The sequence below is a fragment of the Haliotis rufescens genome, unplaced genomic scaffold (assembly GCF_023055435.1).
Source record: "Haliotis rufescens isolate VD_foot unplaced genomic scaffold, xgHalRufe1.0.p SCAF_16, whole genome shotgun sequence".
Classification (NCBI taxonomy): Eukaryota; Metazoa; Mollusca; class Gastropoda; order Lepetellida; family Haliotidae; genus Haliotis; species Haliotis rufescens.
Genome location: NW_025963846.1, coordinates 14,618,635 through 14,645,182, shown reverse-complemented (window position 1 = coordinate 14,645,182; position 26,548 = coordinate 14,618,635). Strand labels below are relative to the sequence as shown.

The 26,548-nt window shown below is 42.0% G+C and overlaps 2 protein-coding genes across 2 annotated transcripts in view; one reads left to right on the top strand and one right to left on the bottom strand.

Annotated features, from left to right (window-relative positions):
* Positions 1-6,435, bottom strand: part of LOC124136477 — a 93,394-nt gene extending 86,959 nt beyond the window's left edge. Inside the window, exon 1 of the mRNA XM_046502400.2 lies at positions 6,138-6,435. The gene's annotated coding sequence lies outside the window, so the exon portion shown is untranslated. The remainder of the gene's footprint in view (positions 1-6,137) is intronic.
* An 11,793-nt stretch (positions 6,436-18,228) lies between these two features.
* LOC124136447 (translocon-associated protein subunit delta-like) lies at positions 18,229-22,312 on the top strand. The gene is made up of 6 exons (XM_046502360.2): positions 18,229-18,376; positions 19,062-19,180; positions 19,464-19,538; positions 20,617-20,706; positions 21,198-21,263; positions 22,151-22,312. The coding sequence occupies exons 1-6, from the start codon at positions 18,232-18,234 to the stop codon at positions 22,253-22,255; spliced, it is 600 nt and encodes a 199-aa protein (XP_046358316.2). The 5' UTR covers positions 18,229-18,231; the 3' UTR covers positions 22,256-22,312.
* Positions 22,313-26,548: the final 4,236 nt, after the last annotated feature.

Below are 26,548 nucleotides of genomic sequence, written 5' to 3'. Positions count from 1 at the left end.
AGGAGTCTTTCAGGTGTCTAACCAGTATCAGGGAGTCTTTCGGGTATCTAGCCAGTATCAAGGAGTCTGTCAGATATCTAACCAGTATCAAGGAGTCTTTCAGGTATCTAACCAGTATCAAGGGTTTTTTCAGGTATCTAACCAGTATCAAGGAGTCTTTCAGGTATGTAACCAGTATCAAGGAGTCTTTCAGGCATCTAACAAGTATCAAGGAATCTTTCAGATATCTAACCAGTATCAAGGAGTCTTTCAGGTATGTAACCAGTATCAAGGAGTCTTTCAGGTGTCTAACCAGTATCAAGGAGTCTTTCAGGCATCTAACCAGTATCAAGGAGTCTTTCAGGTATCTAACCAGTATCAAGGAGTCTTTCAGATATCTAACCAGTATCAAGGAGTCTTTCAGGTATGTAACCAGTATCAAGGAGTCTTTCAGGTGTCTAACCAGTATCAAGGAGTCTTTCAGGCATCTAACCAGTATCAAGGAGTCTTTCAGGTGTCTAACCAGTATCAGGGAGTCTTTCGGGTGTCTAACCAGTATCAAGGAGTCTTTCAGGTATGTAACCAGTATCAAGGAGTCTTTCAGGTATCTAACCAGTATCAAGGAGTCTTTCAGGTATCTAACCAGTATCAAGGAGTCTTTCAGGTATCTAACCAGTATCAGGGAGTCTTTCGGGTGTCTAACCAGTATCAAGGAGTCTTTCAGGTATGTAACCAGTATCAAGGAATCTTTCAGGTATCTAACCAGTATCAAGGAGTCTTTCAGGTATGTAACCAGTATCAAGGAGTCTTTCAGGTATCTAACCAGTATCAGGGAGTCTTTCAGGCATCTAACCAGTATCAAGGAGTCTTTCAGGCATCTAACCAGTATCGAGGAGTCTTTCAGGCATCTAACCAGTATCAGGGAGTCTTTCAGGTATCTAACCAGTATCAGGGAGTTTTTCAGGTATCTAACCAGTATCAGGGAGTCTTTCAGGCATCTAACCAGTATCAAGGAGTCTTTCAGGTATCTAACCAGTATCAAGGAGTCTTTCAGGCATCTAACCAGTATCAGGGAGTCTTTCGGGTGTCTAACCAGTATCAAGGAGTCTTTCAGGTATCTAACCAGTATCAGGGAGTCTTTCAGGCATCTAACCAGTATCAGGGAGTCTTTCAGGCATCTAACCAGTATCAGGGAGTCTTTCAGGTGTCTAACCAGTATCAGGGAGTCTTTCAGGCATCTAACCAGTATCAGGGAGTCTTTCAGGTGTCTAACCAGTATCAGGGAGTTTTTCAGGTATCTAACCAGTATCAGGGAGTCTTTCAGGCATCTAACCAGTATCAAGGAGTCTTTCAGGTATCTAACCAGTATCAAGGAGTCTTTCAGGCATCTAACCAGTATCAGGGAGTCTTTCGGGTGTCTAACCAGTATCAAGGAGTCTTTCAGGTATCTAACCAGTATCAGGGAGTCTTTCAGGCATCTAACCAGTATCAGGGAGTCTTTCAGGCATCTAACCAGTATCAGGGAGTCTTTCAGGTGTCTAACCAGTATCAGGGAGTCTTTCAGGCATCTAACCAGTATCAAGGAGTCTTTCAGGTATCTAACCAGTATCAAGGAGTCTTTCAGGTATCTAACCAGTATCAGGGAGTCTTTCAGGCATCTAACCAGTATCAAGGAATCTTTCAGGTATGTAACCAGTATCGAGAGTTCTTTCAGGTGTCTAACCAGTATCAGGGAGTCTTTCGGGTTTCTAACCAGTATCAAGGAGTCTTTCAGGTATGTAACCAGTATCAAGGAGTCTTTCAGGCATCTAACCAGTATCAAGGAGTCTTTCAGACATCTAACCAGTATCAAGGAATCTTTCAGATATCTAACCAGTGTCAATGAGTCTTTCAGATATCTAACCAGTATCAAGGAGTCTTTCATGTATCTAACCAGTATCAAGGGGTTTTTCAGGTATCTAACCAGTATCAAGGAGTCTTTCAGGTATGTAACCAGTATCAAGGAGTCTTTCAGGCATCTAACCAGTATCAAGGAATCTTTCAGATATCTAACCAGTGTCAATGAGTCTTTCAGATATCTAACCAGTATCAAGGAGTCTTTCGGGTATCTAACCAGTATCAAGGAGTCTTTCAGATATCTAACCAATCTCAGGGAGTATTTCAGATATCTCAGTGGGCTAGCACTATAAAACCGGAAAAAAAATCCGGACTTATACAAGCAGCCACACACACGTGCATGCACGTCGCTTAGTAACTACAATAATCTTGAACGCAATGTTAAACCTCATTTCAACTCATGTTGTGGCAGTGTTGCTTTGGCGACCTTGATCTTGAACCACGACCATGAACTTTGACCTATGGTGACACAAATATCACCACTCTCGAGTATAAGAATATCATTTTATTGTCACTCGGCTTTGTCATATTTCATTTGTCTAACCGATATAGTAGGCGTTCTCACTACCAGTTATGTAAATAAATAGATTATTCAAATTTATTTAGTAAAAAATACATGCGTACATACATATTTGCAATAATGATTACAAAAGCAACAATAATATGGTAATGATGATGATGACATAATAACAATGACTGATCTGTTATGTCAATATGGTTGTTTCATATATAGTTCTGTTATTGCAGAGTCTTAAAGCATTAATATATCGTCCTGGCGCACTGTGTGAGCGGATAATATGCTGGGCAATAATACTCGCCCAAGGGCAGGCTTGGGTCGACCGTTATTGAAATAGGCGGCAATTCGATGTGTTCATTTATTAACAAAACATCCTGATATTCAGCCAGAAAAGCTGTGCACATTTGCAAGTGAAATGAATTGAGTGGTGTGCAATATCACTTTGAATGAAATAAACGTCCGGGTTTGAAAGGTGGTGAATTTATACATTTATTGCAGATATGTGCTATATCGTGGCAGTCGGGTCAGATTGAAACTGTCGGATATCCGGATTTTGAAGCTGAAATGGCAATATGAAGAAGTGTGGGGCAATGTGGATCAAGGGATCTTCTCCTGAGAAGCATTAGAGATAGTCATCGAGTTACACAAAAAGGATGGAAGACGTTAAGTAACACGTGGCTTCATTACGTCACAATGGAGCCCCCTTTCTGCACACGTCAGCAGTAAAACATTACACATATCTTTTACAAGAAACAAATACCTGAGCAAATATTTACTGCTATATGTTTTGTGTTTTGTTAGACAAAATCTACCCCAAAGCCGTTGATGAAATGGTCTTTAATTCGAGATGCCAGGGTCAAGACATGATTCGTGTGGGGAATATAGATTTCCGTATCTCATGCTTGTAATTAAGTTTTGTTTGCTTGTTTGTTGTTTAACGCCGCACTCAGCAATATTCCAGCTATATGACGGCGGTCTGCAAATAATCGAGTCTGGGCCAGACAATCCAGTGATTGACATCATGAGCATCGATCCACGCAATTGGGTTGGTTGGTTGGTTGGTTTGTCGTTTAACGCCTCACTCAGCAATATTCCAGCTATATGACGGCGGTCTGCAAATAATCGAGTCTGGGCCAGACAACCAGTGATTGACATCATGAGCATCGATCCACGCAATTGGGATACAATGACATGCATCAAGTCAGCGAGCCTGACAACCCGATCCCGTTAGTCGGCTCTTACGCCAAGCATATTCGCCTGTTACGGCAAGCATGGGTTACTGAAGACCTATTCTACCCCGGATCTCCACGGGTCAAGCAACCAAGTAAGTGCCTTCTCGTAAGAGGCGACAAGGTGTGTGTGTGTGTCTTTGTGCACCGACGGGTAGGTCGTTGCTCATTCGGTAAACACTAGTTTCCTGACCATGGCGCGATTATCTTCACACAGCTGGAATATTCGTGACTGTGACGTAAAACAACATTCACTTACTCCCTACCAACGCCGGTAACATCACGACATGATACGTGTTTGGTAAACTATAACGAGAAAGGTTACAAAAAAAATGCTGACGCTCGTAATCACAAGTGATGCTGCCATGGTTGTGAGCGGCGAACAATAGGCCGGTTAACACTTGATACTCTGTGTGAATTCCTCCTCTGAGGTCGCAAACGTGAGATATATGTAGTCTTGAAAGGGATAGGATATTTAGTTTTTAACAGCTTACCTTTTTTACTTGGGAATGTACGTACACTGGCGATGACGGAGCCGGTAGAAGCCAATCTGGTGTGTGTTATATAAGACAGGGATGGTGGTGTGTTGGGAAAATATTTCTGTGCATGAATTATACATCAAAGACAGTGTGCCGGTAATAAAGACTGCTAGTTTGATCACAGATATATCAATTATGTAGGAACTCTGCATGTTGTCGGTCTGCTGGGTGAGTGGAGCGCGTCCCGACCAGAACATACACTTGTACGTGATTCCAGATGGGCCATGCATGCTGTGTTCAGTCAATGACCGTCCTGGCAGGGGGGTGGGGGTTGGGGTGTGTGTGGGGTGTGTGTGTGTGGGGGGGGGGGGGGGGGGGGGGATTGAGTTTGGGTTTAACACCGCCATGAACAATTCTGCAGTTATACCACGGTGTGACCGCCTGGTTGATCATATTTATCAAAACGAAAGTAGAAATCCTATCAATACAAAAACATCCTAGTCACACACATGAGTCCCAAAGAGGGACAGGTCAGCCGCATTTGCTAAGGCAAAGGGTGACCTCTTTGACACAATGATAATGGGGGGAAGCCCGACGTGATGCATGTCTTTGACGTTTACCATTTTGTGGTTAAAGCCATGAGCACGGTCTGGTGCAGGAAACCTTAGAAATATAATCAATGCCACTCTGGGATTCGAACCCACAATCACACACATCTGGTATGCCTAAGGGACGTAACTCTCCTCAGATTTCTGACTGGTGTTTGGCTACACAGTGGTGCATTGGGGCGTGTATCAACAACCGGAAGAGCCAAACATGTAGACTAACATATAGTCTCTGGAATGAACATATCGTACAGAAAAAAACAGTTGTTCAGTTATCTTAATAAAAATCTAATAAAAAGGGAGCCCAGTGATTCTCTTCATTTTCAGATACTGCAGTAATCTAGACTTGCCAAACATTATAGACTTGTAGTTGATATAAATGTATCAGGGTCTGTAAGACAGACTACCAAACATGCATCTTCGTTGGAATCGTCATAACAGTGAGTGGATTCGGTTGAGCGTAGGGGGGAAGCCAGCGTGAGGCAGTTGATGTTTACCAGTGTGGGGGAACCCACGAACAGGGGCTGGAAGGGGGCGCCCAGATGAGAAAATGTCCAGTGTTTCGACGTAAGAGTGATCTTCAATATCGAGACAAGCACGGGCACTGTGTTCAGACAATGTCATGTCGACACAGTTACAATGTCAGGACATGCACACTGTCACACTACTCCTATAACGACATGGTGAATGTTGTTCTGAACGAACAAAATAGGTACTCCGGAACTGAACAATGAAGTACTTTCAATTAATATTTACACTTACTAACTAAATACAAAACATTAAATACATAGATAAACGAAATACGCCTCAGGAAACACAGACAGACAAAACAGGTCTCTTACATTGTGCGCGGAAAACATATATTTCGTCAACATTATTACCATGTAGTCATGTTAAATTACCCTTCAATGTCCTGTGAAGAGTGAAAGCTTATATACTTAGTCATGACCGTGTCAGATTGTATACAAAGTGGCGATCGGCATTGGCGTCGCTTTGACGGTTATTGACCATTATTCGCCAATAGACACATCTCGGTTAAACAGTAAGCGGTAATTTATATACAAACATTTAAAACAGTTAAACGGAATACAATTCAGTGCGCTGAGATAAAAAGATTCAGTCGTATGGGGTGCCTATTACCATAGTGAAAAGTCAGCATGTACATACGTGACTCGCCAAGCATGACGACCCCGTTGTTATGCTGGTTCATTATAATATCCAGGTATATCAAGTAGGCTGACATGTGTCACCGCAGTGCAACACACACGGAAACGTTTTCCTGGTGAACGTACCACCTGTTAATCAATGACAAGCACGCGAATTCCGGTACCCTTCTAAAACTAAACCCAGCCTCTCATGGCGACCTGTCACGCCACTGATACGACAGGAACTGTCGTAACTTCTTACTTAACTGCTAGGCATGATTACCTACCTCTTGTAACCGGAACGCTCAGGTAAGCCAGACAGGTAAATCTCTTGTGTCCAGTCGCTTGTGTCCTGATGAAGGTAACCCCTTGTCTGGTCGGGATGTCCCGTGCCCGTTAGACTAAATGTCCTCGTTATAACTGCCTGGCACAGATGTAATCGCTCGCCTGTCACTCGCTGTCGCTGATTAGGGATAAAAATAGGTAAAATCGATCCTGTCCCACTTTCCACGCCTGTTGTAAATCCCAGTAATTGTTACCTGGACTCACCTGAGTAATCAATTATTGATTTGCTATCGATTATCGACAACACGTGACATGATAACTTTTTTTCTTCATACATCGGTTGTTTCTTTTCTTGGGGGGGGTGTTGCCGCGGTATAGTGAGGGGTGTAGGTATACATGTCCAGACGTTTGTAAATATTGGATAGGGAGATAGAAAACTTGAACATGGGGGCTAAAACGGACAGGGATTATCATTCAAAACCAAGGAGTGTGGGATCAGTCGAGGTAAGCCTTGATCGGTCGCTTCCTCTCACAGTGCAGTTAGTGTAAATTCTTCACTTCCGTCGCTCACCGATCTCTGTCGGTTGTGCGGGCCTGTTTATTGTGGGGAGTGTTGTGGAGAAAATGTCACGTTCCACATCTTAACACGCCACTAACTGTGGCTGAATCGTCATAACAACTGAATAAATTTATTTCAGCAGTATGGTTTATGAATTATTATTGATTGGGACTAAAAATAATGTAATGCGACATTGCTTATATTTCAAATACAAATATAATTCAACGATGCGGTTTATGACAGAGCAACAAATAACATTTAAAGGTCATCAAAATTGCGGTGACTTACATGGGCTGATAAGTGGCCTCTTTATGTCTGCACGTATACCCTAAAGGTTGTGTGCGGCTGATAGTACGATGTTGACTCATAGTACGCTGACGGCTTACAGTGCAATGCTGGATTATAGCACGATATACCGACTCACTGTACAATGTTGGTATTATTATTCAAACTAAATTGATTCATATAAGGTGGTGGTGAAATGGGGTTTAACGTCGCGTTCGAGATTTTTGCCCTTATAACATTAAAGCGACGCGTACGGTACGTTGATGTGACGCGGCCGGGGATCGAACCGCCGACCTTCCGCTCTCCTAGCAAACACTCTATCCACAAGACCACGCAGAAATAATTCAGTTTACCTTGACCAATGCATGTTTAAGATATGCATAACAAACCATGAATCATGAAAAGCATGAGGCCAGTCTCAACTTACCAAATACATAGAGTCACACCCCGTTAGTCCAGAAAGCCCACATTATGGACACCTACTCCTGGGGACATCTATATATTTCGTTAAAAATCAAACGCACAAACAAATACACCAATGATTCGGGACTGATTCAAGGCGATTTCGAGGGTACTGTACCGTCCGGATTAACAGGGTTTAACTGTCGGTCGGATAAACCGGGTTTTACTGTTTCTACAAATCAAAACGCTTTCTGCAGACTGCTTTGGGAGACAAAGAACGCCTACAGCGACGTTTACAGTTCTATCTGCCAACAACGTTTGGGGTTTCAAGAGTAAACCGGCATCTATAGCGCGCTTGTTATTCCAGTGTTATGGTTTTTAAATTACAGGTTCAGTGGCAGAAAACAGATTGGCTTAGGTAATTTTTCTCATTATTGAACAGAGTGACAGACCCGCACATCAGTGACAATGGCCAATCCTGCGCGTCCTTTAAACAGGCTCTCTCACACGCAATACGTCGATAACTGGGATTGCGGATTAAATGATTAAAGCCCAAGGGAATTCCTACATTTCCATGGTAACCGAACGGGCTTGTTTCCTAATATTTATGTCAAAGGGCCAAACCACCTGGTTTGAATTAAAGCTGGCATATCAGCAGGATTATTGACATGTGTTTTTAAAAATGGCCTCACGGCCTTTGAGATGGACCTAAAACATGCATGCGTGTGGATGTGAAAAGGAAGCGTAGGATTTATAGCGAAATCCAACTTCACCGTTCATATTGAAATCGTTTTCATAAACAAAGGACGAGGTACGTTTAGGACCTATACATTGGCCCAATAGATTTGTTAAAAAAAGATATTTTTGAACGTGTGAAAATTATTAGATGTGTTAATAAGAAGAATGGTGAGGTGAGGTGAAATGGGATCAAAGATTATTGCACATTGTGTGTTAGGCTGCTTGTACTAGTCCGGACTGATGCCGATTTATAGTGCTAGCTCACTGAGATACCATGCCGCAGTTTAACATGAATACCCCACTCAGACACAGTATACTGACTCCGAGCCGACCATTCCTTGTTTTAGCCCCTTAATGCCGAGCGCCAGACAGGGTAACAGCAAGTATTATCTTTTAACGTCTTTTGGTATGACGCGGCTAGGGATCGAACCCCGGACCTTCAGCATTCCGGGCGGACGCTCTACCACTAGACCACGGAGACGGTCTAATAATATGAAGAGTGAGAATTAGAATTTTGTATTTTTCAATACGTCGGTGCTGTGACAAGATATAACACTGAGAGAATTATCCTGATTTTACAAAACACGCAAAAACACTCCGGCACACAGAATAAGTCAGTCGTTTGATTACGTCACGTGGGGGACGTCGCCGTTCTTCTTAGAGGGCTTGGATCCATGGCACGCCAGAGGTGTACTGTGGGGCACATCCCTGGAGAGCGTGCAGTCCACGGCAACACGTGGACGTTGTCGGCTGCAAGGAAGTTCTGTACGATTCGGGCTGTATGAGGCCTGGCGTGGTTGATAAAAGGACACCACGCGGCAGCTGTTGTAGAAATGGTAAGACATTCGGACGAAGAATGACATCCATGTAACGCTAAGCTGTCACATTTCCTTTAACGATGACCAGTGGTGTTCCTTCCCACCACAAATTCCTCCCCACACCATAATACCCCATCCACCATACGGCACGACCTCCTCAACGCAACATCACGCCGTTCGTTCCCCCATTGACGGTACACACGCCGCTGTCTTCCAGCAGCTCTGAACACACAGAACCGGCTTTCATCGGTGAAAACCACTTACAGTCTCGTCACTGCCAAGGACCTACAGTCCGGGCTCATCTCAATTGCGCTGCCCTGTGTGTAATGGTCTGTAAACCCTAATTCCTTGAGCCCTGAGTCGCCTGGCAACTGTCTGTCGACTAACCATATGCCCTTATGCATTCGTCGCTGTCAAAGTCAGGAATAGATTCCGGAGATATAAAGTACGCAAGTACCGGTCTTCATTGGGTGTAGTTATCCTGGGTCTGCCTGTTCCTGGCATGTCTTCCCGGTCTGTTTGTAACATTGCATCAGGTTAGTTACAGCAACACGGAGCAGCCAAACGTTCTAGCAATGTTGGCATAGGTGGCTCCCATCGGTATCATACCCTTGCTTTTCGGGTTTCAGCCGTGGCATTTCTGTGGTGTGTTTTTTATCAGTGTCAGTGTCCGACATGCCGTCATTTCTATACCCTTATTGCACCTGTAGTTTCGGGTTCCCGAGCGCCACGTGTTCTTCACTTTTTTTCCACTTTCTACAAAACAAACTTGCCATGGACGTGTATCACTGTGTTTGGACGATGTGTTTTGCATTGATGAAATCCCTGCAGGTATTGGGCGGTCGAGTAGCCTAGTTGTTAAAGATGTTCGCTCGTCACGCCGAAGACCCGGGTTCGATTCCCGACATGGGTACAATGTGTAAAGCCCATTTCTGGTGTCCCCCGCCTTGATATTGCTGGAATGTTGCTAAAAGCGGCGTAAAACGATATTCACTCACTCACCCTACAGGTATGAAGTCATTTTTTGTTTGTTTGTTTTGTTGGTTGGTTGGTTGGTTGGTTGGCTGGTTGGTTTGTTGGTTTGTTGTTTAAAGCAATATCCCAGGTGTATGACGGCGGTCTGTAAATATTCCAGTCTGGACCAGACAATCCAGTGAGCATCGATCTATGCATTTGGGATACGATGACATGCATGAACCAAGTCAGCGAGCCTGACCACCCGATCCCGTTAGTCGCCTCCAACGACAAGCATATTCGCCTTTTACGGCAAGCATGGGTTGTTGAAGACCTATTCTACCCCGGATCTTCACGGGTCTGAGGTCATGCATTGTAAAGAATGTTGACCAGTCACTGAGTGGGACCAGACTGCTTCCATATTCTTACGAAGTCGGATTTATACATGGCCTCAGACCACAGTTATCCCCCCTAAGTTTTAGCATGAACCGGAAGGAAAATAGGAGAATATAGTACCCTGTTGAAATGGGCTGTTCAGCCTGTGGCATTTTTTTTTGAGTGACTTGTGATAGCTTAAATGAAAGATAAGACATTGTAGTTTGCTGTCAATTTTTTGTTAGCCCCAATCTATGAAGGTATTGATTCCAGCTTCCCATGATTTGACCCCAAGTTGAAGGCCGCTGTGTGTGTTTCGGCTCGAAACTTCCGGTGAGCATTGTTGACAGTGGTTACTGCGAAAGCAAGGTGGTGGATGCTGGACGTAACTTTGCGTTTTAAGTGACAAGTGGCAGGTTGGTCAGCATGCAACAGGAGAACAGCCTACGACTGATAATAATTATGGTGGGCTGTCATGTCACTGTAGATAGCAAAGAAGGAAATTAATTGTGGTCTGAGGCCACATGTGTGATATAATTTGTTGCGCACGCACATTTGGTCACATGACAATCCATGCCTTCTGATTGGATGAAGCAGTCAATGAAACTTTCACTGCATCCAAAAGGAAGTGTCCTAATGACATTCTCGGGTTAACGATTCAGTTGCACTGCTCTCACCTTGGTGGGCAAGCTACAGTTGCACCATTCGTCAATATCTCCGGGTCTTATTGTCGGAGCACATAAACGGCTGTAAGGACATCCATTATTAATTAGCTGCAAGTAGCAATCGCTGAGCACATCGTATGGTTCACCTTAGAACATGGTACACATTGACGTTATTTCGCCTGCATGCAGATGAGATATATTGAACTATGCCAACACACTCAGATCAATAGCCTAGTGTTAAACGTACACAGTCTGAAATACACATGTACGTATTTGAAGAACTCTTTGATTGACAATATAACATCGCTTGTGACAAGTTATGAGGTGGCTTAACTCCATGTTCTCTTAAACAGTTATGACAATAAGTAGTCAGTTATTTTGTTCATGCAAGCGTGCCCTCGGTTACTCCTCGAAATATGTACTGTGGTTATGCTGGGAGGTAAAATGAGCATTAGGTATGTACAGTAAACTACGGTTATAACGAACTCAAAGGCGCCACTAATTTTAGTTCGTTATAAGCATATATACAGTATAAACATAAATATGTGCCTTTAATCTGTTTGATGAGCAAATGGTCGGGGCAGAGAAAAATAACAGTTCGTTATATACGTCTGTTCGTTATAAGCGGGTTCGTTATTATAAACGTAGTTTACTGTTTATATGTTATGCCCCTTTTTAGAGTTCTTATAGATATAGATGGTACCGTTAACTATTTTGATGGATAGTTGACTAGAAGACTGACATATAGTCCATGAAATCTTCTATTACACAATACATTTCTTACCTCAACAATAAACACAAATAATTTTTTTCTGATGCCGATTCATATATGGAATAGAGCTGGCTAGAGATGACTAGCATTGCTTTGAAATAAATCTAGATTGGTTTTGTTTTCATAAAATATATATATTCCACGGTCATGGTGCAGGACTAGTTGATAGTTGTTGATCGAGACATTGTAGCTGGTGTTGTGTACATGTGACATCATCACCGTCAGCATCATTATAATCATCATCGTCGTAGGGCGGCAGGGTAGCCCAGTGGTAAAAGCGTTCGCACATCACGACGAAGACCCGGGTTCGAGTTCGAGTTTCTGGTGTCCCCCGCCATGATATTGCTGGAATATTGCTGTGAAGAATTGCGATCCTTAGCGGTGCTATGATGTCATGATCGTAGGTTCGAATCTCAGATTCGCTCTGATCCGTGGTTTGTCTGCGCCATACCAGTCGCGCTCGGCGGTTTAAGTGGTAAATATCGAGATCATGCATCACATCAGGCTTTACTTCAATACTATTCTGCCACGCCGTGATACAACAGAAATATTGTCCACAGGCACGTAAAACCTTTATCGTTTTCATCACGGTGGTGTGGTTGTGATTATCACAACTGTTATGCTTTAACTATTGAACTATTACTCTGGTGACTATTTGTGGTGAGGTACGAACTGCTAAATTGATGATATGAAGTAACATCAAGGTACAAAACGTTATTTTGGTGGCGATTAAACTTCAGGGATTCCAGGGGGCATAAGGTTTCATAAGGTTTGTAGTTGTTTTTTTGGTTGTTTTTTTTGTCAAATCCAATTTTCAAGTGTATACTTTCTTTTGCCTGGCACTTTGCACGTACTGTTCCAAGAGACGTTTGCGTCTAACTCACCTTAATTTTTTTTGTCAACGACCCCTCGATGTATCGGGGACATATTTTACTACCGCTTCGGACATTGTTGCTATATATACACATACGTAACGTTGTTGTTAATGTTTGATGTTTGTTGTTTAACACCGCATTCAGCTATATTCTAACTATATGCCAGAGGCCTCTAAATAATCGTTTCTTGACCAGACAATCCAGTGATTGATGTTCAAAGTAACGATTAAGACAAGTCACCGAGCATGACCACCCGATCCATTTGGTCGCCTCTTACGACAAGCATAGGTTGTCACCCGGTCTTCCCGCCAAACGTCAACGTTTTGAGGATCCATGCCAGGCATCACATGTACAGCTACAGTCCAACGCGTGTTATTACATGACAAATCAGGCGCTAAGTTAGTTAAATTTGTTAGATACATGTTAAAGGTAACTGGAAATGACTGTCATTTTAATACATTCCCATGTGTTATATCGCAACAAATTACTGGAGTATATCAAGTCACTCATCGCATCCAAACTAAAAACTGTTCTTGGTGTCAATTAATAAAACAAATTAAAAAATTAACATCGCAACAAATTACTGGAGTATATCAAGTCACCCATCGCATCCAAACTAAAAACTGTTCTTGGTGTCGATTTATAAAAAATTTAACAGCCACATTTAACATAGAACCAATATCCCTGTATACGATAGTGGAGTCATGATGCAATATAAGATGCTGATTATTTTTTTTAAAGTAATAAAAAACCGTCGGGCACGAGGAAGGGCCTATTGGGGTATGAAACACCAAATACATTCTACATGGAAGACATAATGAGTAGAGCCAAGTCGTACTGTTTTGTCATGAATTTCCCTAGGAAGGTACAAACATCCCAACACGTGGGTTGACATAATAATGTCGTGTGTGTGTCGCGGCGTGAATCCATCCGTGCTTTCATATCTTGTGTGGTGGACGATGAAACAGCAGCTAGAAGAATTCATTTGTCGTGGACATGTCACTATACTGCTTCAAGGAATGTTGCCTAATAAATCTTAGTCTGTCTCACAGTCGCCGAACTATATTATTTTCCCTTCCGCCCAGCCCTTACTGTAATGCTATAGCCCTAAATGAAGCAAGTCTAGATTTTCCACGGGTTCTGAATCTCCCATCAGACTGGAGATCCTTTTCAGTTGTTCTATCAAAAGTATCTATTTTCAGAGACTTAGCGTTAGTCTAGATAAATCTTTCTTGCCAAACTTTGCTTCTGAAATATGCACATTCGTCTTGACCCGCATGATAAAAACATCATAAAACACAATTTAAAGATCATTTACCTCACGGGGCTGAGGCAAGCGCGGTAAGTACCGACTCAGTATGCAAACATTGTCAAGTGGGCGGGGTTGTGTCACGCCCTTGTGGTGTAAGTGGGTTGGCAGTTGACACAAGATTGTGTTATCTAGAGGTGATAGGGGACGTGCTGGTCGGGACGATGTTGACGTGATTACCGCAGTAGTAAGACACACCTACTCCCTGCACCCTTTGTTCATGGGTTACAGATATAAACAGGCTGTACAAGTTTAAGATGTCGGATCTTGTTATTGTTGAAATGTGCTTTTAATGTTTATTATTTATACGGCGTTTAAAACTTTCTTCGTAATATATGTATAAATATTTGAGCTTATTTTAAATTTATTTTAGTGGGGCTGTCACAATAGTCTAACATGATTTGGGTGTTTTCAGGTTCGTTTTTCATAAATTAGTGTTTTGAAAACGCTGAACGTATGATCTAGGACTGGGATGGGGGGTGAACGAACCAGCGATACGATTTGATTTCCTAAAATACATATATTCCAGTCATGGTAGAGGACCAACCCTGCGAGCGTATGACTTTATCAAACACTGTAGATACAGAGTGAAATCCTGTTGGTTTTTTTTGTTTTTGTGACGTGGGATATTATTATGTATACAATTTACTAAGAATCGCCTTACATATAACTCATTTAAAAACAGAAATCCAAAGAATTAATTTATTTTGTTTGGCCCTGGTGGTTGGCAAATCTTCTCCGCATTCTGACCGTCGCCCCCTTGTTTCCGGGTCGCCAACACACATTTAGCCCTGACACAGTGGTTGGTACCTTGGTGGTGTGCTCCACGGAAAATTACCTGGTGATGTCTGGCGGGTAGAGCAGGGTAGAATAGGTCCCTTCTTTACACAAGCAACAATTATAATGGTGATGACCTGGCCGTGTGATCTGGCTGTGTGACCTGGCTGTATGACCTGGCTGTATGACCTCGTTGTGTGACCTGGCAGTCTGACCTGGCTGTGTGATCTGGCTGTATGACCTGGCTGTATGACCTAGCTGTGTGACCTGGCAGTCTGACCTGGCTGTATGACCTCGTTGTATGACCTGGCTGTGTGACCTGGCTGTATGACCTAGCTGTGTGACCTGGCAGTCTGACCTGGCTGTGTGATCTGGCTGTATGACCTGGCTGTATGACCTAGCTGTGTGACCTGGATGTGTGACCTGGCTGTGTGACCTGGCTGACTGACCTGGCTGTGTGACCTGGCTGTATGAACTGGCTGTGTGACCTGGCTGTATGACCTAGCTGTGTGACCTGGCTGTGTGACCTGGTCGTTTGACCTTGGTATGGCCTAACTGTGTGACCTGGCTGACCTGTTCGTCTCTTCCAGCCACGACCATGTACAGGCGGCACTGACTGCACATTAAAACAACATTCGTGCGCACCCGTTAACTCGGGCAATTAGGTTTCCATAAAAAAAACGTGTTGATAAGCGAGTTCCTGATATTTCACAGCGTTTTTCATTTCTATGGCATGTAATTGTGGCTTTCAGTATATAATGCAGGACTCCGACACGGCTCAAATGTACAATAGAATTTAAACCAGTGATTGCTTGTCTCAGTGAAACATCGGTCACCATACGATGTGATGATGATCTTTTCCCACTCCTAGCTGACGTGAAAATGTCAGCAGCCTCATTTTATATCTCAAATAAACAGGTATTATTTCTGCAAAATATATTTTGTTTGTTGTTTAACGCCGCACTCAGCAATATTCCTGCTATAAGACGGAGGTCTGTAAATAATCGAGTCTGGACCAGACAATCCAGTGATTGGCATCATGATCACCGATCGACGCAATTGGGATACGATGACATGCATCCACAAAGTCAGCGAGCTTGACCGCCCGATCCTGTTCGTCGCCTCTTACGAAAACCATGGGTTGCTGAAGATCTGTGCCAACGTCACGGGTAGCAACTATCTGATTGGCTGATGATCAGGAATGTGGTATTAGGTCTTGAGTGTAGATGTATGGCAATGACTCGTATGTGCTGCTTGCACCCGAACATCATATTAAGCAACCAATTTCAGATTTCATTCCGAAAATAACACAAACTACAGCGAGAGACAGTAGTTGGATCCGACACCCCGAGGCTTGGGTTGATTCAGGATTGGCATAAGCCAGCAGGAGTTGTGTCCCTTGGAAGCTTCGTGAAATACCTGCAGCATTGCTGGGATACAGGTCATAAAGATATCTTAAAACATTAACCTGTAACCTTCAGGATGTCTCAATAAAGGACATTCGCCTGCATTCAAGCACATGTGTATAAACTATGAGTTGTTTAGTTACTTTTCGCAATGTGTACAATCATCGCAGATAAAGAATCGATAACAAACAAACCGGGAAGGAGAAAATTAGACTTTCGCTGAGTCTCTGAAAATATATAATTTTGATTGAACCAAACAACTCCACTTAATTTGAAAAGGAGCCCCGATGAGAAGGGGATATTCAGAACCAGAGAAAAATCTACACTGGCTTCATTTCGGGCTTTAGCACTGCGGAAAGGGCTGGGCGGAAGGGGAATAAATGGTTCAGGGACTGTGAGGCAATCAAGGAGAAAAAAATCTTGTAAAGTTTAAACTATTATATTTAGGTAACTGTTTGATTGGCATTCTAGAATTTCGTGAGTAGATAAGAAAACATACAACTCTGCAAAGTTGTTATCCATAAAGTTGTATGTTTTCTTATTTCTGGGGTGACCTAAATGTTTATATCGAAATGGAATGCAATACGGAGAAAATATAATTTTATTTGTTTCATCCGATGTTTAGGTAAATATTCCTACGTGAAATATATACGTTCTTACCATCTTCCGAAGATATGAATCTCTTTTAATGTCACTTACATAGTTTGGCCCTCGCTCTCGGAGGTTCATACTCCAATGAACTCGCACAAAGTGAAAGTCAGTTCTCAAATATCTCTAAGTGATGTCACATGTTCATTATTTAAAATGATTCTCATGAGGAGAATACAGCCTGTATGTTTGTTTGTTGTTTATCGTTGCGCGAAGCAATCAGCCAAGTCACCGGGCTTGACGCTCCGATCTATTTGGACGCCTCTTGCCACAGATTGAGGCTGCTCTTAACAAATTCTAACCAGGAATCCCCACGTGTGAAGAACACCCCTCACACAGCGACATGCATGATCACTTGAATGACTGTAAAAAGCACGGACGAGAAGCGATACATGTCGCCATGTTGTTTACGGTCTGGTGAACATTCGGATTCATAAGGGGTCATCGGACTCCACACCCAGGTGGATGAATTTTCCCGCCGAGTCAAACAGCAATTCAGTTATCATGGTTATGGCATGGCGTGGCTGGCACATGAGGAAGCACTCGGATCCACTCGGCTTTTTCCGTTACCTATATAACGCTTCTGGGCGGAGACGAGCCGAGTGAATGTTATTTAAAGCCGTGCCTTCCGCATGGCGTTAAATAAAATTCACTCGACTCGTCAAACGCACAATGTGACGTAAGTCAGGTCCGTTTTCCACTTGGGTGAACATCTCGAGCGCGATATTGTTCCGACAGGAAGAGCATCACAATCGGGACGATTGTGGAAATGGAAGAACGAGAAGATTATGACACAGCTGTGGGACGCAACTCTGCACACGATACCTGTGTTTCTGAGTGTTTACATTTCTCGCGGGAAAAAGTGAACCATATCAGAAACATACTTTTTGATAGGTCGGGCAGTATTTATACTTTAGTTGGTAATGAGTAGCTTGTGCGTCCACTGGATTCTTAAAAACAGTATTAGTTTTCGGTGTCGATAATGACATGTTGTGCTTATGATGTTTGTTGCGTTTGTGTGTGTATTTTCTCCATGAGTACATCCTTACCGTATGGTCATTTTATATTTCAGCGATAAGCAAGTGCTTATAACCAAATTGTTTAATTCAATATTTTTCTTTCGTTGACTAATGTCAACTTTCACCATAAATAAACGGGAGTTTACGGTATAATCAGGAGAACTAAGTAAGCGTATACTCGTCAACTTAGACCGTTTAAAATTGAAAAATAATATCTATAAAAGTCTCCAGAGAAACATAATCTTTGAGAACTATTTATAATATGCTATTTGACAAAAAGCTCTTCCGCTACTTCCCTTGATTGTTTAGGAAATACTAATAAGCTTTATTTGCCACGGGGCATAAACATTTTGAGAGATTTAAAATAGGCTTGCATAATATTAGGAGACGTTTCTATTCATTGAAATGTAATAAATACTGATGATCTAATGGGATGACAGTCATGTCGTCAGGTGACTAGACCCATAAACGAACATCGCTTGAGGGTACGGGTAATGAATAAAACAGACAGCACGAAGCACTTAGAGTTAGTTCCCCTGTCACAGCGCCCCCACGTCACACTTCCTTTCTTCAAAATGGCGACCACCGGCAAGATGCTTGTTGTTATCGCTCTTGTTATGCTACCAGTCATCGCATCTGGTGAGTTTTTTAATAAGATTGTGTGGTACATAACCTTTTATAACACTTATCTTTACGTGAATGGAAATTTAAAACACTTGTATTTGCCGATTCATAATCATGATTATAATCGCACACCCATCTGGGATTGCAAACGTGGCATGCTCAGGGAAGCTAAACACACCTTCATTACTGGTTTGCATGCTTGGAGTTATGGTAATTCGTTTTGTTCCGGTGCTGACATCATTGAGGTTAATTATATACGTGTAGGGTAATTTTTGGCAAATTTAAAATCGACATTTGGCATGATGAATGATTTATTAGTGATAAGAATGTGTCTGCTTCAGCACAGGCAAATCAATGTGATAGGCGTACTGCATATGGTTATGAGTAGTGTACACTAACGTGTTCATTAAATATTAACCATAATTAGTTGAATGATATATTGTCATAAAAGATGTTACAACTTATATTTCATTCGTCTCCAGCTGGGTTGTATTGTTTATTTCTTGTTTAAATATTCTAAGGGCTAGTAGAATGCAAACTTGTTGGGGGACACTGCTATGTGTTGATATCACTGTTCGTGCTAGTAGACTTTCTTGGGTATTTTCAGTCCCTACTGTCTCTCAACCATCAGGCCACCTACTTTGCCATATGTAAACCTCTTATTCCTGTTGTGTTAATATATGGTTGTGTTTTACTTCAGGTGACAAGTGCCTTGGCCCAACTGTTGCAGCAGAAAGTTACACAACACCAGAAATTACAGTATCTACAGAAACAATTTTTATCTCCCAGTTTTCACTCACTTGTAAAAATGGTTTGAAGGTAATTATTTCATGAATCTTTTGGCAAAATTTGAAAGTGCTCCGAGAACTTTGTCTTTTTATTTTCAAAAACCTTTTTTTGAAACATCTTTACCCCTGTTGACCGTATTAGGCATCACCTTCTACTTAAAACAGAATGTGTCATTTTGTGTAAACAGTAAATGTGTCATTTACCTGTATTGCCAGTAGGTCATTCTCAATTGGCATATGCATTGATGTCATGTATTGTCATGCAAATGCCATGCATTCTGATTAATGATCTTCCATTGCATGTGTTGTTTCAGAATATAAATCTGTATGCTGAAGTGGCTGGCCGGGTTGTTCCTGCCACAAGAACCAAGGACGGAAACAAATACCAGGTAGCTTACCAGGATACTGATTGTTATTGGGTCAGTGGGGATTTCAGGCAAAAGAATATAGGTCCCAAAACAACCTATGCTTCTTATAAGAAGCTACTGTGACTTGGTTGATTGCATGTCAGTGCATCCCAACTGCATGGATCCAGGCTCATGATATCAATCACTGGATTGTCTGACCAGACTTAATTATTTATGGACTCACACAGCTGGAATATTGCTGATGTCACCATTAAACAAAAAGCAGAATTGATCACTGAAAAGCAGTTTATCTAGACCTGCTCAGAGGCTGATATTTGGCACCAAGCCTGCAGCAAAAAACAGTAATAATTGTAAAAGTTCCTGAATTGCAATTAGGAGTTTCCAAATTCATGCTAATATAATCATAACTCGTGTTGTCGCTTTGTAGAGTTATAACTTGTATGTATCACTGATGACAGGACCAATAAAGAGGAAGAGTTTTTAATGCTTTGTTTTACATTATTGCACTGAATGCAGCTTTAAAATACTTTAGAATTTAGGAAAATTAGAACCTTAACATGCTTAAAAATATCCCAAAATTTTGAACAAAATTAAAAAAACTCCCTTTTTGCCACTGGTACTCAGTTTAGAATCCTATTTAAATCCCTGTTGCATAGCGTTGACTATTTTAAGACAGCATGATGTATTGTTATGGGCTATCAGGGATCTTTGGGGTGAGAGTTCAGGATGCATTCTCATTAATGTCCTTCAAGATTTTATGATGGAATAATTGTTGTATTTACGGTATCCATGTAATCATAATGTTCTAACTGGTCATTTTCTGATCTGAATAATGTTTGAATGAAATTTATTTTGGATGTCAGTTAACATGGTAAAATGGACACAAAACCCTAATCAGGTCCTGACAAAAAGCCCTGGCGTAATATGCTGAAATTATTTCAGCGCTTCATCTATCAACTCTGTAGTAACAGTTCCAATAGCAAATTGTAAAAGGAAATCCTGGATGTTGAAAACATGTATAATTCATGCATGTTCTTCATAAATATGTCACCACATTCACTTGCTTCAAATAATATGTATGTATATTTCCTTTCTGCAGATAAGTGTTAGTGATGAACACAAAAACCTACCCTCTGGATCCTATGAGATTCGCATCTTTGATGAAGAAGGATACTCTCTGCTTAGGAAGGTAAAGCAACAACTTTTCATATTTCATCTGTTATGCTGTGTGCTCTGTTGTTTGTGTTTCAGTTCATGGAAAGTTGATCATGTTGTTGTGTCTGTGTCTTGCTGGCACAGTCCATTTTTTCTGTCATTAAGGTAGTTTTTGTTCTGTGTCCAAACACAAATATTTTACAATTGAATAGATGAGCAGTTTAGGTTGGTAATGTAGCATTATTATCTACTATGCTACTGAGAGCTCATCTCCATCAAACTGTTCAAAATAGTGTCGGACCCAATTCGTCAGGCCTGAACTGTGATGAAGGTGTCTTGCAGATGTTGACATGGATAGCTTTACTTACTTACTCAGCAGATGACAAAGTACTCTCTTTGCTCTCAAGAGAACTGGGGTTAAAATTTGTCTGTCCCAATCGTTTAATTTTACATTTGCTTCTAAAAACAGTAGTAATGTACCTCATATTTTCCTGATGTAACAATGTGGTGATGATCTTTCCCCAGGCCCAGAGAAGTGGAGAAAGTGCCGAGAATGTCAAGCCCCTGGTCACCACTAGCATCAATCACCAGGTAGCTATACCCACACAATAGTTGTGTTGCCAGTCAGGCATATGTTATCCCATAAGGCTTATATCTTTGTTTGTTGGTTTACTTGACCAACCAACAACAAGAACCCTGAAATTAGAAGAAAAACATGACTTTGGCAATTTTGGGCTGATGGTTTTAAATGGGGAAAAAAACGAAATTTTTATACTGCTGTTTGAAATGGTGAATAATACAGCTAAAAATCATTGACCTTTTGGTCTCTTGCCATGTTAATACTTGTTTGTTTTTCATTCATTAGAAGCAGCACTAGTCTGGAAGTTGAATGTTTTCAAAATATTTTGCATTTTGGGTAAAATATTTTGCAAACCAACAAATAATAAATAAAAGGCCTAACAGTAATGTCACATGGAGTACTGTTGTCATGATGATAAGTGCTTTTCCAGGCTATTTCCACGCTTGATTTTCCCCTTCTTGCATCAAATATTCGTCTGGTCCTGAAGCTACTGTGTATTCACAGTTTTAGAGTATGACCTCATTTTTCTCAAACCCATTTCAAAGGAAACTCCACCATAATGTATGAGACGACTTAAATCTCCAGTAGAGCTTGGTTACCCTTCAATCTATGTAACTGCCCTTAATAACAGTGGAGAAGAAAATGTCAATGAATAAAACGTTCTGGCTCTAAACAGGTTTGTCTGAGATTAATTTGGTGGGAAAACAATCCAGACAACAATTCCCAACTGTAATGTAACAGTTACAGAGTTGTGTCCCTTAGGCATGCCAAAATGTTTTGATCGTGTGTACCAATCCCAGATTCACCTGTATTATCATTCCTGGTTTATATAAGGTATGTTTGCAAATACTTAAAAACAAAAATACAGCCTGAATATGGTTTCATTTGTGTTTTGCAGGGAGTATGGAAAGGTACCTTGATTCAGACTGAGATGGTTGCTGCCCTGGTGGCTGTGCTGGTCTGGTGGCTCGCCTATACTGCCAAGAGCAGCCTCCAAGCTTAACCTCATTCCATCATTAGATTTTCTCATTTTAGAAAATAAATTTTTGTAATAAATTAAGTCATTCTTTTTCTTTTTTATCACCCTTCTCAAAGTAGTCAAGAATGATACACAAAAGCACATATGTGAGTGTACTCAATGATAATCAAGTCATGCTCTCTTGAACTATTAGCTCACCTTGGTAAAGTCCATATGAGCTTGCAGGGCATTGGTGGCCAAATGGTCTAAGGCACTGCAATTTGTTGTGCGGGGATCCACAGATTGTAGGGTCAAACTCAAGACCATCCCTGATTATATATACAAAGAAATAAACAGGAGAGTCTGCATCACTACAGACCTCCCTACCAAAAACAAACTTCTATAAACATCTCACCACACCTTGGTCGAGTGGATGGAGCATCTGCCGAGATATCAGAAGAACCCAGGTTCAAACACTGGCCCGTCTCTTGGCCATGCAAGAAACCTATGATTGTGGGTTCGAATCACGGTTCGCCCCGATTATGTTTCTAGGTTTGTCAGCACCATACTCGTGCTCGTGGGTTCACCAAAGTGGTAAACGTCTGAGACCTGCATCACTTCGGGCTTTCCTCCCACATTAAGCTGACACGCCATGATATAACTGGAATGTTGTTAAAAGCGGCGTTAAACCCAACTCACTCACTCACCCAAACACTTGCCAAGTCATACCAAAAGACGTTAAGAGACTGTACTTATTATCCTGGGTGCTGTTGTACAAAGCGATTGTAGCGCTCATGTGATCCAACTCGCATACCTTAACATAGACTTAACAGTCGTAGCACTGAGCTTGTTTTGTACAAGGTCACCCTGCCTTGCACGCAAACACGCACTGTCGCTGTATGAGGGCAATAATCTTATTATACCTCTTCTACTGAAAACATCCTGTGGATATTACCGGCTAGAACCGTTGGAGGATCGGATGGTAGGCAGGGTGACTTGAGTGATTGTGTCATCTTGCCCCAACAGGGTCATTGCTGGTACAGTGTTGCCTGGGCGAAACCAATATTTACAGGCTTGGTTGATCTTAGCTGCCGTAACCGTGTCCCACACAGTTTTCCTGATAGACCCTGATCCAAATCTGCATCGTTCTTAATACTCTCTAGCAAAGTGCATGCGTTGTGATTTAACCACAAATGCAACGTGATTCACTACTAAGATACTTGCCTTCAAATACGAGTACTCATATTTGTGATCTTGCGACAATATATTTACCTTTCGAGTTGGGGGGGGGGGGGGGGGGGGGGGTGATTCATGTACGTTATGGCGGGTTTGGTAGTGTGCATGTGTTCCGAATCGGGAATCTATGAGGAAAAATCGATGTAACTGTGTAGCCACACGTCAACTGCATAATCGTTTATCGGGAGCAGCCCAGAGATCGGATGAGGTTTGATATACCTGAGATATTGCTGATCGCTGCATAACACCGCAGTCTCTCACTCATTCATTTCCCCCAGAAACAACTGGATCAAATATGGTGAAACTTGGCATGCTACTTCCCACCAGTGTTGACACACCAAGAGATTCCAGCCCAATCGTGACCCGTGAAGATCCGGGGTAGAACAGACTTCAGCAACCCATGCTTGCCGTAAAAGGTTACTATGCTTGTAAGAGGCGACTGACTAACGGGATCGGGTGGTCAGACTCGCTGACTTTGTTGATGCATGTCATCGCATCCCAATTGCGTGGATCGATGCTCATGATGTCGATCACTGGATTGTCTGGTCCAGACTCGATTATTTACAGATCGCCGTCATATAGCTGGGATATTGCTGAGTGCGTTAAACAACAAAGAAGAAATTCTTGCAAACGTTAATAAAGCAGTTCTGAGCTTATAAGAAAATTTTATGCGTGTGAGGCGCACGTAAAATCTTTACATTCTGCAAAATGCATCATGGCCTCTCCGAGCTGCCCTCATGAACAAAACGGATGTCGCAACAAGCGACAAACAACCATTACATTTATTTAGATTTAGGAGCTGGAATTTATTGTAAACACCTGAACTAGTCTGAACATCTGTGAGTGAATGTTGTTTTACGCAACCGTCGACAAAACACCAGCTATGTCCCGAAGGCCTGGAAATAGTCGAGTCTGGATCACACAAACCACTGGTTGATAACATGATCAACCGACGCTATTTAACTTTACATGAAAATACTAGCCTCTGATTGGTTAAGAAGCGGACAAATTATTTTCCATGCAGCCCGCTCACAGCTCGCTGAGAAATCGTGTTTTGCCAACTCGGTGAAATTGCAATCTCATCAAAATAAGATCTAAGTTCTCGCTGCCGCTTTGTTTAGCGATAGCGAGAACTGTGATACGATTTTAATGAGATTGGTGAAATTGCGAACATATATTCCGGACTTGAAAGCAGGAATGTGAAATCTCCGCGGAAACGCGGAAAATCGCGGTTTTATAAAACAGTAGTCCTCTGAAAAAATCATCTTCCGCGTAAAAATATAATCAACGATTTAGAAAAAAAACACTCCAAAAAATATGATCGAAAACCGGACTTTTACTGCATCTGCCATCTTTGTTTATTTAACTTATTAACTTTTGCCATTGACTTATTACATTTCTTGGTGTGAATGTTGTCCAAACTGCACGAAATTGCTTAAAATGCAATCAAATGTTTAAAAGAAATTCTGGGGGGCACGCCTAGACTTTTCCTCTCTTTTTTTCGGGAAAAATTGTTACATCCCTGTGAATGAATGGGGTTTTCATGTGAGACTGCGGCATGGTATCTCAGTGAGGATAAGTCCGGACTAGTCTAGTACAGGCAGCAACACACACACACACACACACGCACACACACACGTGCATGTACGTCGCTATATAAGTGCAATAATCGTTAACGCGACATAACCCCCATTTCACCTCACCTCACACCCAGTTTACAACGAACATGTACATGTATTAGCAATAACTAGATTCCTAGCTGACGTGATGTACAAAGCTGTATTTATTTACAGTAGTGCTGTGCAAAGGTTTGTGTTCCATATATTTGCCATGCTCATATCATGATTCAGCAGGTTTTCCTTCGCAGTGTGGAAAGTTGGAAAAACCTCTGGACTTTGAGTTTACAATGGCGCAACACACGATGAGGCCATAAAGGCCACAGTGCTCCGGGAAAAATTGACAGTCCCAGTAAGTTTGATTCTAGTAAAAAGACACCTATGGATGTCTACTTATACAAATATTGTGATGCACAATTGTTTAACAGTTAGTTATTACCTACGTGCAGACAACGCATATTATTGGCAACACCTTCAGGGTAATACTAAACGCGTACAGCAGACCTGGAAGCATAGTCCCACTCTAACGATGTCGACAACCCTACCTATAGCCTGAACAACGTACAGGCGTGTCACAATGATAATGATTATGTGCATATAAGAAAAGGGAATTATCTCTGACATATTAACAACATTGCCATTTTTTGTAAAAATTAATGCACATGGCATTACTATCGGGAAATTGGAACGTTTGTTCTTAAACACATTGGTATTGGCATTATAACCATGATGGCATTATAACCAGGGAGTTTTGTACTGCGGAATTCCGTTCTGAGAGAAAACATGGCATTATAACTAGGGTGACATTTTAACCAAGGGTACAGTCCTCGATAGGAAGTGACGACATAGCTTGGCACTAGTTGATGTTGTGTCAGTCCCCTGGGGCACCTCGCCCAAACCTAGCTAGGCTGAGGCTGAGGCCTTCCCTCTGCGCCTCTGGCCCAAGGATTAGACAGTCAAGGTCACCTGACACGGATTACTAATTGAGTGACAAAGTTGCACAGCTCGTTTAGGGTGGCTGACAGCAATGTACAATGCGATGCGGATGATTATTAACAATGGATGGAATTAGTTATCGTAAAAGCAATTGTGAGATTCTTGACATATAAATGTCATGGCTTAAAGGTAATTAGCCGACACAGGTTGTCATAAACAGATCGCTATGGCAGCCCTTTACTTGTGCCCCGTGGATATTCCGGGACAGCACATGCCCTCCTGTACCCAGTTCCCGGAGAAGAGTCCGAGAAGAGTAGGTCTCCAACATCCCATACTTATCACTGCTGACTCGGGAAATGGGCCTACTCGTCTAAGGCGCCGCAATTCACTGCACCGCTTGCAGAGTTGCACCTCTTGTCACAGATCGCTTATCACAGATCGAAATATGCGAGTTGAAGAACACGCCGTAGGTATCCCCATGGGTACGACCTGTGCCCCTCTTCTGGCAGAAGTGTTTTTCTTTGCGAATGGAGTGTTTTAACACGATGCC

Excerpts from the sequence above, each read along its gene's own strand:
- LOC124136447 (XM_046502360.2), top strand. The coding sequence starts at position 18,232 with ATGAATAAAACAGACAGCACGAAGCACTTAGAGTTAGTTCCCCTGTCA. Across the intron at positions 19,181-19,463 it reads CTTGTAAAAATGGTTTGAAG|AATATAAATCTGTATGCTGA; the intron begins GTAATTATTTCA and ends GTGTTGTTTCAG. Across the intron at positions 20,707-21,197 it reads GATACTCTCTGCTTAGGAAG|GCCCAGAGAAGTGGAGAAAG; the intron begins GTAAAGCAACAA and ends ATCTTTCCCCAG.